Source organism: Mobula birostris, chromosome 5 (assembly GCF_030028105.1).
Source record: "Mobula birostris isolate sMobBir1 chromosome 5, sMobBir1.hap1, whole genome shotgun sequence".
NCBI lineage: Eukaryota > Metazoa > Chordata > Chondrichthyes > Myliobatiformes > Myliobatidae > Mobula > Mobula birostris.
Window position 1 is genome coordinate 43,306,323 of NC_092374.1, and position 17,570 is coordinate 43,323,892.

General features: G+C 40.4%; 1 protein-coding gene across 4 annotated transcripts in view; it reads left to right on the forward strand.

Moving 5' to 3' along the window:
- LOC140197675 (trans-2,3-enoyl-CoA reductase-like) overlaps positions 1-17,570 on the forward strand; it is a 215,712-nt gene that overhangs the window by 52,230 nt on the left and 145,912 nt on the right. For 3 of the 4 annotated variants that reach the window (XM_072257976.1, XM_072257974.1, XM_072257977.1), the window contains exon 3: positions 7,773-7,817. The exons of the other annotated variant lie outside the window; for it this stretch is intronic. In XM_072257976.1, the coding sequence (XP_072114077.1) occupies positions 7,773-7,817 (45 nt within the window). The remainder of the gene's footprint in view (positions 1-7,772; positions 7,818-17,570) is intronic. 4 annotated transcript variants of the gene reach the window in all.

The window sequence follows — 17,570 nt, forward strand, 5'->3', positions numbered from 1 at the left end:
GGGGAGATCCAAAATGATAGGAGGGGGAGGGATGGAGCCAAGAGCTGGACAGGTGATAGGCAAAAGGGATACGAGAAGATCATGGGACAGGAGGTCCAGGAAGAAAGACAAGGGGAGGGGAGACCCAGAGGATGGGCAAGGGGTATATTCAGAGGGACAGAGGGAGAAAAAGGAGAGTGAGAGAAAGAATGTGTGTATAAAAATAAGTAACAGATGGGGTACGAGGGGGAGGTGGGGCATTAGCGGAAGTTAGAGAAGTCAATGTTCATGCCATCAGGTTGGAGGCTACCCAGACGGAATATAAGGTGTTGTTCCTCCAACCTGAGTGTGGCTTCATCTTTACAGTAGAGGAGGCCGTGGATAGACATGCCTCACCCTGCCCTCAAGTTTACCTGGTCCATTTCCGACACCTCCCTCCCCTTTCTAGATCTTTCTGTCTTTGTCTCTGGAGACAGCTTATCCACTGATGTCTACTATAAGCCTACTGACTCTCACAGCTATCTGGACTATTCCTCTTCTCACCCTGTCTCTTGCAAAAATGCCATCCCCTTCTCGCAATTCCTCCGTTTCCGCCACATCTGCTCTCAGGATGAGGCTTTTCATTCTAGGACGAGGGAGATGTCTTCCTTTTTTAAAGAAAGGGGCTTCCCTTCCTTCGCTATCAACTCTGCTCTTAAACGCATCTCCCCCATTTCACATACATCTGCTCTCACTCCATCCTCTCACCACCCCACTAGGAATAGGGTTCCCCTGGTCCTCACCTACCACCCCACCAGCCTCCGGGTCCAACATATTATTCTCCGTAACTTCCGCCACCTCCAACGGGATCCCACCACTAAGCACATCTTTCCCTCCCCCCCTTCTCTGCATTCCGCAGGGATCGGTCCCTACGTGACTCCCTTGTCCATTCGTCCCCCCCATCCCTCCCCACTGATTTCCCTCCTGGCACTTATTCGTGTAAGCAGAACAAGTGCTACATATGCCCTTACACTTCCTCCCTTACCACCATTCAGGGCCCCAAACAGTCCTTCCAGGTGAGGCAACACTTCACCTGTGAGTCGGCTGGGGTGATATACTGTGTCCGGTGCTCCCGGTGTGGCCTTTTATATATTGGCGAGACCCGACGCAGACTGGGAGACCGCTTTGCTGAACACCTACTCTCTGTCCGCCAGAGAAAGCAGGATCTCCCAGTGGCCACACATTTTAATTCCACATCCCATTCCCATTCTGACATGTCTATCCACGGCCTCCTCTACTGTAAAGATGAAGCCACACTCAGGTTGGAGGAACAACACCTTATATTCCGTCTGGGTAGCCTCCAACCTGATGGCATGAACATCGACTTCTCTAACTTCCGCTAATGCCCCACCTCCCCCTCGTACCCCATCTGTTACTTATTTTTATACACACATTCTTTCTCTCACGCTCCTTTTTCTCCCTCTGTCCCTCTGAATATACCCCTTGCCCATCCTCTGGATCCCCCCCCCCCTTGTCTTTCTTCCCGGACCTCCTGTCCCATGATCCTTTCGTATCCGTTTTGCCTATCACCCGCCTAGCTGTTGGCTCCATCCCTCCCCCTCCTGTCTTCTCCTATCATTTTGGATCTCCCCCTCCAACTTTCAAATCCCTTACTCACTCTTCCTTCAGTTAGTCCTGACAAAGGGTCTCGGCCTGAAACGTCGACTGCACCTCTTCCTAGAGATGCTGCCTGGTCTGCTGCGCTCACCAGCAACTTTTATGTGTGTTGCTTCCATTTCTGCTGGTTTGGTAACCCAGTAACGGGGTACGTAACACCAGGACAAAAGAGCACAACAGAATAGAAGGACACCTCTTTAGAACAGAGATGAGGGGGAAATTCCTTAGGCAGATGGTAGTCACATAAGAACGTAAGAAATAGGAGCAGGAGTAGGCCATCCGGCCCATCAAGCCTGCCCCGCCACTCAATAAGATCATGGCTGATCTGTCCGTAAACTCAGCTCCATCTACCTGCCTTTTCCCCATAACCCTTAATTCGCCTACCATGTAAAAATCTATCTAAATGTATCTTAAATATATTTAGTGAAGAAGCCTCAACTGCTTCCCTGGGTAGAGAATTCACCACTCTCTGGGAATAACAGTTTCTCCTCATCTCTTTCCTAAATCTTCTCCCCTGAATCTTGAGGCAATGTCCCCTAGTTCTAGTCTCACCTACCAAAGGAAACAACTTTCCTACTTCTATCTTATCTATCCTTTTCTAATCTGTAGAACTCATTGGCACAGACAGCTGTGGAGACAAAGTTAATGGTTATATTTAAAGTAGAGGTTGATAGGTTCTTGATTACAAAAGGTGTCAATGGTTACTAGGAGAAGGCAGGAGAATTGGTTTGGGAGGGATAATAAATCAGCCATGATAGAATGGCAGAGTAGACTCTTTGGGCCAAATGGCCCAATTCTGTTCCTATTTCTTATGGTCTTAGGTTCTATGGTGTCTGAATGCCAGAAGAATTAGGCACCTTTCTATTACCTCATACACCAGAGTAACACATCTCTCAGCACATACAGAGATTTCTGGTGAGGATTGCCAAACACCCTTCAACTCATTGAGACCATTCAAAGTAACTAACAAACCACAAGCCTTTGTTCACAAGTCCCTAATATGTATTCTTTAAATAAGGTTCTGCTTTCTGAAATTGATACAATGTAGTCCTTAATTATATATGGTCCACCTGACTGAATTTATCATTAATTGAGATAAAGCACCCCAACTGGATGCTATTAACAAGTGCAATTATTGGAAGGTTAGATTGTAATTGAGAAGCAGGAGATGGTGGTTTGAGCAATATGCTATTTAATTTAATTTAATTTATGGAGCACACATTTGGTCAGACTTATTGAGCTGAATGTTCTGTCCCTGGACTATATGTGATTGGATTTTTCACACTTGAGTACAAACTCAAAGATATGTTGTGGTGGGGAACTGTTTCCTCTCTCTGGTTTTGGAGTCTGCTTGTATTTCCAAAGCAACTTTTTTTGATCTGAAGGGACTATTGGTAGGCTTGGGATAAATTGATTCCTCCTCAGCTATACCACAATTTGAGAAATAATTTGCCAGGAGGAATGGACAATGGGAACCTGTCTTCCTTTTCTGCAGCAACCAGATGTCTCAGATTTGTGAAAGGTGCTCAGAAAGCACGAGAACAAAAAAAATGTATTAAATGCCTTTCACATCTATGAGACTTTACAAAGTTTCTCACATTTAATTGCTAACATTTGAAGTGTATTTCCTCTTGTTATATAAACTAAATTGGATCATGTAAATGACTCCAAATAAAATTGCAATCAAGCTGCATTAGTTTCTAGTTTCCTTGGTGGTTAATAACTAAATACATCAGGATTCCATGATATTTATCCAAAAAGGCAGAACAGATGAGATGTAGTTCTAACTGTGTATTGAATTATTTGATACTGGTCACAGCAGAAGAGAAAAAAAAAAGTAAACTTGCTCCTTTCACAACCTTCTCAAAGCAGCTTGCTAGCAATGAACTGCTCTACCTGTCACTTGGGACAAATAAAGGCCAGATGTACAAAATGGGCTGCCACACTTCAATCTACAATATTGGTCAATAAAAAACCTTGAGAGGGCCTTAGATGAGCTTCTCACCAGAAAGACGTCACCTCTAATAGTGCCACTGCTCCAAATTGAGATATTGGCCTTGGATTATATGCTGATATTTTCAGAGTAAAACTTTAGCCCACTACTTTTGGTCAAGATTCCCACTAATAGCTGGATAGTCAGAACCATAGCTGCAGTAAATTTCTATCATTTCATAAGATTCAAGTGGGGTAAAGAAGAATATATGCAAATTTTTCACTCCTAGAAACTCAAGGTTGAGTAAGGACAACCAAACTCTCCAAGTGTTGTTGCCACTTAAGTAACTTGTTGGAAGTCATGTAGTTTGCAATTGCCATGGAAGCTTTATCAAAGGTAACTCAGAAGTTGGGGGCTCATTGAAACTCAACAGCTCTTGTGGCAGACCTCTGCCAAAAATTATGCCTGAACCCAGATGTGAGACCTCTTGCTCTGTGCCCACTGCAAGCAACACCGCAGGCATGAGGAGTTTACAGTCAAAGAATTTCTAATGCTCAAAACAGGCACAGAAATAACGTTGTACCAAATATTGTAGATGCAAGAAATCTGAGAGGAAATGTTGGTTACTCAGTAGGGCAGGCAAGTAGAGGAAAAGAAATCTGAAATGGGTTTTGCACTTGTGAGTTACAGTTGATTATTTCTGACTTGCTATTGATACAGCACAATGTGGCCGAGTGTACACTGCTCTTCAATTGCTGACTAGCTGGCGTGCAAAGTGACTAATTTAGGAACAATGATCAGGAATATCAAAATACAGCAAAACAAAGCTTCTTCCTTTGTTGTTGTCATCTGTGGGATCTGTGGAGAGCTTTCTGAATTCTTTCCATCTCCCATCTCTTTTCACTATTTTGTCTATCAAGGGTAGAATGATTAAGACACTCAAAATTATTTAATGCAGAGTATTCATGGAATACAATGTTCACCTCTGTTTCTGATCTACAGCATTTTTGCCTACATTTCTCCTTACTTTTCTCTTGTTCTCTTAGACTTCTTTAGAAGTGATAGGCAGTGATAGCCGACTCATAGTAAGGGGAACAGACAGGAAATTCTGTGGACATGAATGGGACACCCGGATGGTACATTGCTTCCCAGGTGCCAGGGTCAGGGAAATCTTGGATTGTGTCCACAACATTTTAGAGAGGGAGGGAGAGCAGTTAAATGACTTGGTACATATACATATGACATAGGAAGGGAAAGCAATGAGGTCCTGAAGAGGGAATTTAGAGAGCCATGCAGAAAACTGAGAAGCAGGACCTCCAGGATAATAATTTTTGGATTGCTACCTGTGCCATGTGCTAGGGAGGGTAGAAACAGGATGACTTGGCAGATAAATGTGTGGCTGGGAAGCTGGTGGAGGGGGCATGGTTTCAGGTTCTTGGATTATTGGGATCTCTTCCAATATTCCAATATTCTCAGGGGCAACTTTGTTAGAACTGTTGGGGAGGGTTTAAACTAATTTGGCAGGGGGGTGCGAACCGGAGTGAAAGGACTCAAGATAGGAGGGATGGTAAAAAAGCAAAGACAGTTTGCAGTCAGACTGTCAGGAAGGGCAGGCAGATGATGGGACAAAATTGTAGCCAGCAGAGTGAGTATCAGTGCATTAGGGATGCCAAATCAAAAAGGGTGGAAAATACAGCACTCAAAATGTTATAACTAAATGCACCATGTATAAGAAATAAGGTGGATGATCTTGTTGCACTATTACAGATCGTCAGGTATGATGTTGTGGCCATCACTGAATCATGGCTGAAGGATGATTGTAGTTGGGAGCAGAATGTCCAAGGTTACACGTTATATTGGAGAAATAGGAGGGTAGGCAGAGGGAGTGGCGTGACTCTGCTGGTAAAGAATGGCACGAAATCAGTAGAAAGATGTGACATAAGATCGGAAAATGTTGAATCCTTGAGGGTTGAGCTAAGAAACTGTAAGGGTAAAAGGACCCTGATGGCAGTTATATACCTGCCTCCTAACAGTAGCTGGGATGTGGACCACAGGTTACAATGGGGAATAGAGAAGGGAGGTCAAAAGGGCAATATTATGATAGTTATGGGAGATTGTGACATGCAGGTTGATTGGGAAAATCAAGTTGGTAACGGATCTGAAGAGAGAGAGTTTTTTGAATGGCTATGAGGTGGCTTTTTAAAGCAATTGGTTGTTGAGCCTATTAGGGGATCAGCTATACTGGATTGGGAGTTATGTAACGAACTGGAGGTGATTAAGGGGCTTTATGTAAAAGAACCCTTAGGAGCAAGTGATCACAATATGATTGAGTTCAACTTGAAATTTGATAGCAGGAAAGTAAAGTCTGATGTAGCAGTATTTCAGTGGGGTAAATAGAATTACAGTGGTATGAGAAAAGAGTTGGTCAAAGTAAATTGGAAGAAGCTGCTGGCATGGATGACAGCAGACCAGTAATGGCATGAGTTTCTGGGAAAAATGAGGAAGCTCCAGGACAGATATATATCAAAAACAAAGAAATACTCGAATGGCAAAACAGTACAACTGTGACTGACAAGGGAAGTCAAAGCCAATGTAAAAACAAAAGAAAGGGCATACAACAAAACAAAAGCTAGCAGAAAAGTAAAGGATTGCAATGCTTTTAAAACCCTTCAGTGAGCAGCTAAAGCAATCATTAGGAGGGAAATGATGTAGTATGAAAGTAAGCTAGAAAACAATATCAAAGTGGATAGTAAATGCTTTTTCAAGTATGCAAAAAATGAAATAGATAAGAGTGGATATAGGACTGCTAGAAAAAGAGGCTAGAGAAAAAATAACAGGGGTTCAAGAGGATGGCAGATGAACTAAATGAGTATTTTCATTAATTTTCACTGTGGAAGACACCAGCAGTGTTCCAGATCTTGAAGGGTGAGAGGGAAGATAAGTGAGTGCAGTTACTATTACAAAGGAGGAAGTGCTCAAAAAGCTGAAAGACCTAAGGGTAAATAAATCATCCAAACCAGATCAATTGCACCATTGGGCCCTGAAAGAGGTAACGTTTGAGATTGTGATATTTTCAAATATTTAAATGATTTTTTCAATGATATTCTCAAATATCATTGGACTCTGGCATGGTGCCAGAGGACTGGAAAATTGCAAATTGCAAATATTCTCAACATTGAATTAAAAGGTACTAAGGAATATTTTTACACAGATAACACAATCATTTATCACCAGTAAAATCGTCAGAAAAAAGCCAACAGCAAAATTCCAAGTCATTGTTTACCCCAAGAGTACCCTTTTGTTCCAGTTCCAATTTCACATGTTTTGAGCTTATGTGAAGATTTCAAATGAAGCAGTAATTCACACAGAAAATTAATTGGTGAAATGGTACTGACTGCCTTAGTTTGTCCTGGTGTTGTTTGTGAATGACTCATGTGTTCACCTCTCATGCTTGAATGCTGAGAAAGTATTTGTGGCCAAGACTTCCAGAAATGACAGTGGGTCAGTGTGCTTGTTGAGACCAACCTTTCCTCATACCCACCATGGCAGTGCCTCATAAAAGAGAGGTGACATCTGAAGTCATTCTGCAGTTTTGGGAGATGTGAGAACAGCAATCACCTGATTGGCAGGGAAGAGGGCACCCCATTTTACACACTCTGACCTTGAACCTTGTGGAAGAGATTTGTGGTGGGAGGTCCTGCAGAGCCAAAGCACATATGATTCAACAACAGGAGATTAAAGCTTGGAGTGCTGCCTCAGGGGCTTATCCAATTGCCTACTTGAAATATAATATACCATGATTGGATAAAGATAGTGGAAAGACCAAACTCTCATCAACCAACATATGCACTATTAAAATCACATACTTGAAACAACCATTCTTCTGAGCTATTTCCTGGTAAAACAAGCACATGAAAACGCTCAATGTTTTTCACTCTATCCTCATGCTTCTTGAGGATGTTTGAATATAACTTGGGACAAAAGCAACAGATTGGGAGGCGGAGAGGGATGGGAAGTACTCAACCACACTCATTGGCCTTGTTGTTTAGAGAAAGTGCAAGTGATCATAGGCTTGGTTGTTCCATTAGCAGTATATAGTTAGCCTTCTTCATTTTAATTTCCTCTAATTCTATGAAGATTTGAAGTTATTAGTTCTAACTCCACATGAAAATATTAAATGTTACTCTACTCACCTTTGTTTCAGGTCCACAGTGGTATCCTTCACGAGTCGGCTTACAGCTTGAAACCAGTAAGTTTTGGGAAGTAGTTTAACATTTCCATGAAATAATTTGCTACAATTTCAAGTAGAAACCTGATATCAGTCTTTTCTGACAGATAAGTCAATCAGAAGCCCACTAGTAAAAATGGTTACCAAGTCTGAAGAGTGACAGTGATTAGCAGATCCACATACTTCTTGCTGTAACATAACTCTTCTGGTTCACTAGGTGGAACTTGTTTGATAAATGGTTAGAGAAATCAGATTTAATCACCCACTGAGGAAATTCAGACAATAACTATATTTGCTTAGCAAAATTGAGTATTTTATTCATACAGTTTACCCTGATAATACATGGTATGAGTGGTATAGGAGGTAGATAGAAGGGAGGCTCCATCTGTAATGGAACTGTAGTGAGCTCTACTTTCCCTTCTGTGTTTGTGTACAGAGAGCGAGAGAACGAAACGGGCCCCTCAATCCATTGTCCACATCAAATATCAATTTTACATTTATACTCAGTCTGCATTATTTTTTATTCTCCCCACATTCTCCTTAACCTCTTCCAGGAACTACCACTCACCTGCACGTGGTGGGAATTTACAGCAGCCAATCAACCTGCACGCCTTTGGGATGTGGTTGGGATTGAACCTGTTTTGATGGAGCTGTGGCAGTGGCTCTACCAGCTCGGCCATCACTTTGCCTGTTGGTGGTATCTAATGGCCTCTGACCTTTTGGAACCCTGAACACAGTTGTTGTGTGTCCAGCAACATTGGGTGCCATCCAGAAGACTGACTTGCCAAGTCGATTGAAGGATTTCTACAGTCAGCAAACTAGGAGTTTAAATAGACATGAATTATTTAAGTTTCTAATGATCTTATTTGAAAGAGAGGAAAGACTAAGATATATATGCATAATTAGAGTAGATGATGAGTTATCATTAACTTAAAAAAACAATTTATTGATGTATAACTTCAATCCTGCTGTGACATTTTATTCTGCATTATATTATTGCTTTCCCTTGTACTACCTCAATGCATTGTTGCAATGAAATGATTTATATTAATGGCATGCAGAGTTTTAAACTTGGTATATATGACAATATAAACCAATTTACTCATTTACCAATCTTAACCTGCTTGTGGATGAGTTTTCCTTATCATGAACGCATGGGCATGTTTTGCCCCAGCAGTGATTCATCAGCTAGGTAGGTAGGTACGTACCTACCTGTCTACAAAGGTAACTTCATCATTCCATAATAACTTCCATAATAAGCAACACACGGCAGTGGTGGCCATATTGGGCCTCAAATGAACTTAACTTTACACCTCATTATCTTAATTCATGGGTCTCTCAATTCTTTGACAGCAGCATTCCACCTATAATGTTGTCATGTCAGTGGGTCATAATCTACCCCATGAAATTCAGTTCCAGTGACACCAAAGGAATGAAATCCAAAGGCATTATAATGTGCTGTTACTTCGATATTGTATATTTAATGTAACTTCTGAGGTATGAATTACTAAGCAATAGAATTGCAAAAAATATGCTGAGGTAACTGAAATCCATCCACAAAATGAGTTTCAGGACCAGAGTAATTGTTCAGCAAAAATCATGCTTAAATATGTTTTTCATTATACGTTGTACAACAAATCTGAGTATTTTTATTGTTTCTTTTTGCAGTGAAGGTGATAGCTAAAAAGTTATAATTCTTGAAAAATCAATGACTGTGTCTTGAATTTTATGACCTACAATAGCATTGTTTTTGTATTAAATGAATTGGTCTGTGCTTAAGATGCAACACTCAACTTCAGATCCCATCATATAACAAGGAAATATAATTTTTAAAAATTAAATGGCCAGTTTACAAAACTACTGGGTAAAAGAGCTGATTATTCTCAGCATATGGATACCAAGGGTGGCAGTCAGTCTGAGAGTTGTACTACCCAGACTAGATTCCTGTTTTCCAAATAATACGCAACCTCTTTATTTTTCTTGACATAATGTCATACCTACCATTTATTATCTGCCACTTGTTTGCCCATTTAGTAAATATAGTAATATCTTTCTGCAAATTGCCGAAGTTCTCAATTTTAAATGTTCATCTAACTGCACAGAGTTAATTTTTGATTCCTGATTTTTAATATAACAGAGTATTGGTCCTTATCAAACTCCACTTCCGATCTGCTCATATTCTGAAGAGCTACCCCTTATCTCCATGCTCTGCATTCTTTCTTGCGCCCTGCAACATATCTCTTCTCTTCCTTGTTACCTGATTCTACATATTCTGATCTTGTATATGGAACCATCAGAGGCCTTTCGGAAGCTTGGATGAAAAAGATTAACCTGCTACCTCTTCAATGAACTTAATGAGATTGGTGATGTAAGGCTTTCCCTGCTGAATCTTACATCTAATTATTCATTATTACATTTTTAACTTACAGCTTTTTTGTGTGTCTTTGTTGAATACTCTTCCTTCCATCAAGGCTTCCTATCTTTCCTTCAATGTGTTATGGTTCCATTTAAAAGTCTTAAATTTAATATCTGTAGGCTGCCAGACCTCAAGCTTACACCTTTTCAGCTGAATTATTAAATGTGTGTCACATTTCTTCTACCATCATCTCCAAGTTGTCTAGAGATGTGAGAATGTGTGCTATCTAGGCTGACAATTTTCTTCTCTTTCATTTGATTAGTTATGCAGTATTCTTCCTATTTTATTTTAATTCGTGTCTCTGAGCTGCCTTCATTCCTAACTCTGAAACATTATGCCCGACAGTGGTTTTAGCCCAAATGTTACATATGGTCCAGTTCCCAACCCAACACTTTTTTTTCATAGTTGTTGCACTGATGACTTTTAATCTTTAATGTTATGACCCCTGTTCATTTAATCTTGTAGTGTTTTGTTTACCGTGACTTCTCCTGTAGGGTCTTGATACTCACATAAGTCGTGGCTTCATCAATGTCTTTTTACTTAGTTCATCTCTTTTCTTAACTTCATTTCTCTCTCTTTCTGTGCTCTGTTAAAGCTCAAGTTGTCCAACTAATATTCTGCTTTGTTGCTTGATAATATTGTTGACCCTTTCTCTTTGCCAATTTCTATTCTTTATATGCCAAAGTGAACTGTATAATACGAGATGTTGAAAGAGGTTAGCTGCAGCAGTCTGGAATGTCCTTCAGCCCAGAGAAACAATGATCCTTTACCTCCATAGATAATGCAGTCAAACACATGCACTGGGTTATATTTGAGGTCCAGGAAGATCAGTGATCACAGTCTGGATCTGAATGTTGCCTTTTGCAGTTGCAAGCAGTCAAGAGAAGCAAAGCTAGTATAAGCTTATTATGTGAATAAACAAAGTATGTGTTTTTTCTCAGATTGGAAATCACACAAAACACTAGTGAGTGTTTTGCTGTATTTGATTGATTTACCATTTTATTGGGTAAAAAGGTGCTGGACAAACAAAAAAGTTCAAGTTAGGTAGTTGAACATTCTGATGATTACTAAGAAAATTAAGTTTGGGAAAAATGTTGTCCCACTTCAGGATTTACCAATTGTCATTACATTTTTGTTTCAAAATTACAGAAAGGGATTTCCAGCCATCGTTTTATACTGGCTATCTCCTTTCTTTTATCCAACTCTGAAGGAAGCTCTCAACCCAAAACATTATCTGATCATTTCCTTCTGTGTAGGCTGCCTGACCTGCTGAGATCCTTTAGCTTTTTTGTGTTGTTCCAGCCCATGCAGTTGCTTTCCATCAGCTGAATTTATTTCAACAATCAATCTTCACTGTTTATTTTTAAATATCTTTAGTAGGTGTTAGAGAGTGTGAAAATTAGGGGCATAGAAAAGGCATGTATATATTTTGTCTTTCTCCTAGGGAGATGGAATATGGAAGCAGATGTTTAATGTGAGAGGGAAAAAAATTATGGGAAATCTGAGGGGTATGTTTTTCATACAAATGGTGCTTAGTATATGGACCAAGTTACCAGAGGTAGAAGCAAGTACAATTACAATGCTTAAAAGATATTTAGACAGTTTATGGATAGGAAAGAGTTAGAGGGATTTGGGCCAATTACTGGCAAATGACCCATGCATAGGTGGTCATCTTAATTGCATGGAAAGGCTAAAATGAAGGATATTTTTCCCATGTGGTATGACTAGGGATCTCGCAATCTTTTTATAACCCTCTTCAAATGCTACTAAACATTTCCTTCTCAATATAATACTTGTGCTTTTTTCTGTTTTGATTGATTCCTTCTCTGATTTGGTTTACAAGTATAAAACCATTCAACATTGACATCTTTCTTGTTTGCTTGAGTAAGAATGCCTTATGTTGAGCTGTAATATGCATGTTGAAATTCCTCCATTTTTATCTGACCCTTTTTCTATGCAGCAGATTTGAGAGTCAGTGATATGTCACCAATCACTGAAAGTGTAAAATTCCAGTTTGCTTTGAGGCTAATAGAAAGATTGAGCCAGATGTCATTATAAGGACAACATAGGAATTATTATCTAGAGGAAACTTAGCTGGCATGACATCTTGGAGATGGAGGGATCTCGGCTAAGTTTTGTCATCAGAGCCACTTATGACCTCCTACCCAAACCCCAGAACCTGAACCAGTGGTGGGGAAAAGACCCCGCTTGCTCTCTTTGTCAAGCACCTGGATCACTAAGGCACATTTTAATAGGATGCATCACGAGCCTCACCCAGGGGCAGTACACTTGGTGGCATAACCAAATTCTAAGACAGCTGGCATCAATCTTGGAACAGAGGCGAATCACCACAAATGCTCTCCCACAAACATCGGCAGGAAATGTCCACATTACACGATTTGTACCAGCAAGCCAACCTCCAGAGCACCATATAACATCAAAAGAGGTAATCATTCTGCAGGTTGCCTGGGATTGGAAAATGGACGTGGACTTGGAAAAGAGGTTTGTGTTTCCCTCAGACATTGCAGCTACAACACTCCGGCCAGACATGGTCCTGTGGTCCACAACAGCCAAGCTGGCATATGTTGTGGAATTGACAGTACCATGGGAAGATGGTGTCGAAGAAGCTTATGAGAGGAAAAAGACCAAGTACTCTGAACTGGCAACTGAAGCTGCCCAGAATGGCTGGAAGACCAAGATTTTCCCTGTAGAAGTGGGATGCAGGGGATTCGTTGCTACATCTACGACCAGTTTATTGAAGAAAATGGGGGTGAGCGGTCACTCCCTCCAACAAGCAATCAAGTCCTTGTCAAATGCAGCAGAAGAAAGCAGCAATTGGATTTGGATTAAAAGGAAAGACAATAACTGGGCTGCAAGATGAAGACAGGAGGGTATGGAACTGAGGGGGGTGTATCTGGGACGCCAGGTAGCACCGTTGAGCCCTCTGGAGACGTCGAGGGCTTATCAATGAACCGTCAAAGAAAGAGGGTGCCCACCTGATGCCCCTGATGACGTACCTACCCTTCCTCCTTGTCACCACTCCAAACCCACTGCCAACATCGAGAGTGCCAACCTACCATAGGGATTGAAACATCAAATCCTAGTAGCTCTACTCATAACAGCTTTCATCATATGACACCTGATGTTGGTGACATGATAACATTCATTCATCTTGAGAGGGATTAGTTACCAACGTAGTTCAATAAAATTCCACTCAGAGTTAGAGGAACAAATTACAGTGGGGTACTGTAACTCATTGAAGTAACAGACTTGTTGCCTGACTTCAAGTCAAGAGATAATTCTGGAAAGCTGCTTCATAGTCCCTTCCTGTGTATGTAAGTAGAAAGTAAAAGGTAAAAGAGCAAGGAAGAAAAACTACTCAGAGAAGAATAATTGAAAGGAAATTGAAGGATTTTGGTTAACCAAGTCAGTGGTAGACACAGTACATTTCAATGCTAAATTGCCAAAAGCAAACATAGATCAGTCTAAGATAAGTTTACATTGATATTCTCTTTATTAATATTGAATAGTAAAATAGTCATTGAATATTGAAATTTTATATATAGAATAAAGAGCTTAATAATTTTCAATTCATGTTGTCTCACTGAAATATCTCCATACAAGTTGTATTCTTGTGTTTAGAAGTAAATGATATGACCGTAGGACCATAAGATATAGGAGCAAAATCAGGCCATTTGGCCTGTCGAGTGTGCTCCACCATTTCATCATGCCTGATCTAATTTTCATGTCAGTTCCAATCTCCAGTCTTCTCCCTCTATCCCTTCATGCCTAGACCAATCAAGAATCTATTTATCTCTGCCTTAGGTTAAATGTAAAGACTTGGCCTTCTCATATTCACCACCCTCTGACTAAAGAAATTCTACCTCATCTCTGTTGTAAAAGGATGTCCCTCTATTCTGTGGTGGTAACCTTTGGTCCTAGGCTCTCCTACACAGGAAACATCCTCTCCGCATCCATTCTATTGAAGCCTTTCAACATTCAATGGGTTTCAATTAGGTCACCCCTCATTCTTCTGAATTCCAGTGAGTACAGGCCCAGAGCAATCAAACACTCTTGACAAGCCGTTCAATCCTGGAATCATTTTTGTGAACTTCCTATGAATCCACTCCAGTGTCAGCACATCCTTTTTATGATAAAGGGCCCAAGACTGCTCACAATACTCCAAGTGAGGCCTCACCAGTGCTTTATTAAGCCTCAACATTACATCCTTGCTCTTATAGTTTAGTTCTCTTGAAATGAATGCTAACATTGCATTTGCTTTCCTCACCACAGCCTCAACCTGCAAATTAACCTTTTGGGAATCTTGCACAAGGACTCCCAAGTTTCTTTGTGCCTCTTTGAAAGTATTCTCCATAGTCTACCTTTTTATTTCTTCTACCAAAGTGCATTACCGTACACTTCCCAATACTGTATTCCATCTGCCGTTTCTTCACCCATTCTCCTAATCTAAGTCCTTCTGTAGCTGCTCTACTTCCTCAAAGCAACTTGTCCCTCCACCTATCTTTATATCATTTGCAAACTTTTCAACAAAGCCATCAATTCCATCATCCAAGTCATTGACATATAACATAAAAAGAAGCGGTCCCAGCACAGAGCCTTGTGGAACACCACTAGTTATCGGCCGCCAAACAGAAAAAATCTCCCTTTATTCCCACATTCTGCCTACTGCCAATCAGCTACTTGTTTATCCATGCTAGAATATTTCCTGTAATACCACGGGCTCTTAACTTGTTAAGCAGCCTCTTGTGTAACACCTTGTCAAAGACCTTCTGAAAATCCAAGTATACAGCATCCATCATTTCTCTTTTGTCCATCCTGTTTGTTATTTCTTCAAAGAATTCTAACAGATTTTTCAGGCAAGATATTCCCTTGAGGAAATCATGCTGACTACAGTCTATTTTATCAAGTGCCTCCAAGTATCCTGAGGATCATCCTTAAAAATTGACTCCAACATCTTCCCAACCACTGTGTTCACACTTACTGGCATATAATTTCCCTTCTTCTGCCTCTCTCCTTTCTGAAGTGACATTTGCAATTTTCCAGACTTCTAAAACTGAATATCAGTTCACAAGCAAGTTCCATTGTTACACTTTCTGAGCTTTCTGTTTTAGAATTGGATTCTGGCCAGTGCCAGGTTATTCTTGAATGTACCACACAGGGAACACCTACAGGATCACTGCAAGTGAACAGAGCTTTAAATCAAGATCATATTGAGGTTAGACACTGAGGGAGGTGTAGCCTTAATGATTAAAAGTGAAATTCCTTTAACAAGAGTTAGTGTAATGGCAGCCAAGTTGGCACTAAAAACCTTACTGGTAGAATTAAAAATATAAATCTTTTAGACAGTTTGTGAATTGTAAGTAAGCTTGCTGATAGAAAGTTTAAATATATAAGACGAGATGAGGAAGCAGCAAATGTTTTTAATGTGTGATCATAACATAATAGTGTTTGGGAAAGCAAACAGATTGCTATCAGAAAGACCACGAATCTCTTGGTGTGTTAAGATTAATTCTGTGCAATATGTAGGTCCAGAAGGGTTCACTTACATGGGAAGAGATGAATGGGATTGAAAAGTGTGTGATAGTTTGGAAGCATCTTAACGTGCTGAAGGGCAGATCATTGTCTAAGCAGCTGCAGACACCTCCCAGACTGGGGCTGAGGTGACTTACGTTATTAGCAATGATATATTTGGGCTGAACATTATTACATTCAGTTTTTCACGTATTCTCATTGGCATTACATGGAACATCTGACAAAGTAGTAAGGACCCTTCACCCCACAATGTTGTTCCAACCTATAGAAACCCCACTTCTCAATAAATATAACCCTTCCCTCTACAGAGTCCACACCTTCCATTTTTCTTCATGCATGCACGTGTCTTTTAAATGTATCATTCTCTATTCACCTCCCTGGCAGTGAATTCCAATCACCCACCATTCTGTGTAGAAAATAAATTACTTCTGAAATCACCTCTAAACTTCCCTTCACTTACCTTAAATGGATGTTCTCTGTTGTTAGTCATTGCCACCCTGGGTAAAAAGGTCCTGGCTCTCCATGCTATCCTTGCCTCTTATCTTCTTATACACCTCTCTCAAGTTGCCTCTTATCATCCATCACTCCAAAGACAAAAGTGCCAATTCACTAAATCTTTCCCCATAAAACATGTTTTCTAGTCCAGGAAGCATCCTGTTAAGAAACATTTCTTCTGCACCATCCCCAAAGCTTCCACATCCTTTCTGAAATGAGGCCACCAAGATTTTTGACCAAATGAAGGCCAGCACACCATTTACCTTCTTAATCACCATATCAACTTGCAACTTTGAGGGACCTACAGACTAAGACACCAAGATCTCTCTGTTTCTCTAGGCTGCTAAGAAACCTGCTTTTAACTTTGTTTCCACCTTCAGATTTGACCTTCCAAGGTGTATCACTTCACACTTATCCAGACTGAACTCCACTTACAGTTTCTGATGCCTTAAATTCTTTATTGCACCAGTGTTGATAGAAGAAGAGTGAAAAAGCTAAGAATTCTGTTGCTACTGAACATCCATAGCATGTCAGAGATGTACATATTGTCGGTGTTATGCTTGATTAGAGGCATCCCATAAGCCCCATGGTTCCATCACTCAACCATGTTAATAGTGTTCAGTCATCATGCTGTTGGAAAGATGTCCTTAAGCTGGAAAGGAATTTATGCATATATTACTGGGATTCAAGCGGATCTGTTATGGAGAGAGGCTGAGTAGATTTAGATTTAATTCATTAGAGCAGAGGAGAATGAGTAGTGATTCCCAAAGTGGGTGATATTGCCCCACTGGGGGTGGTGAGAGTTTCTAAATGGACAATAAAAATAAAGGGGGTGTGGGGTTATGCTTAGTAGCAAGGGAGCAGCTGAGGGATTTACAGGTTTAGTTTAAGAAATGAATTACTTATTACCAGCATTTATTTGTCAGTGCTTCATAATTGATTACAATGATCATATAATGATATTATCTCTTGCTAACCCACTGTTCTCTTAGACTTTGCTCAAAGTGCATTATAATTGTTGAAAAGCAATGTGACACTGTATTTTGCACATCATGAGAAATATAGACTGAAGAAATAGTGTTATTTCTGGGTTCATCCCACACATTATTGTGGTTCAGTACAGATAATTCACATACATGCTCTGGTCTTGCAATGACACAATTCCTGTGAATTAAGGTCTGGTGATCAATGGGGTAAAGCTCAGAATCTGCGCTTTCAAATGGCCTTGACCTAATTTCTCTAGTGCATAGCCCAACTGAGAAATCATTGCCCTATATTATGTACCTTCAGGCAGAGAGATCAGGTTTTGC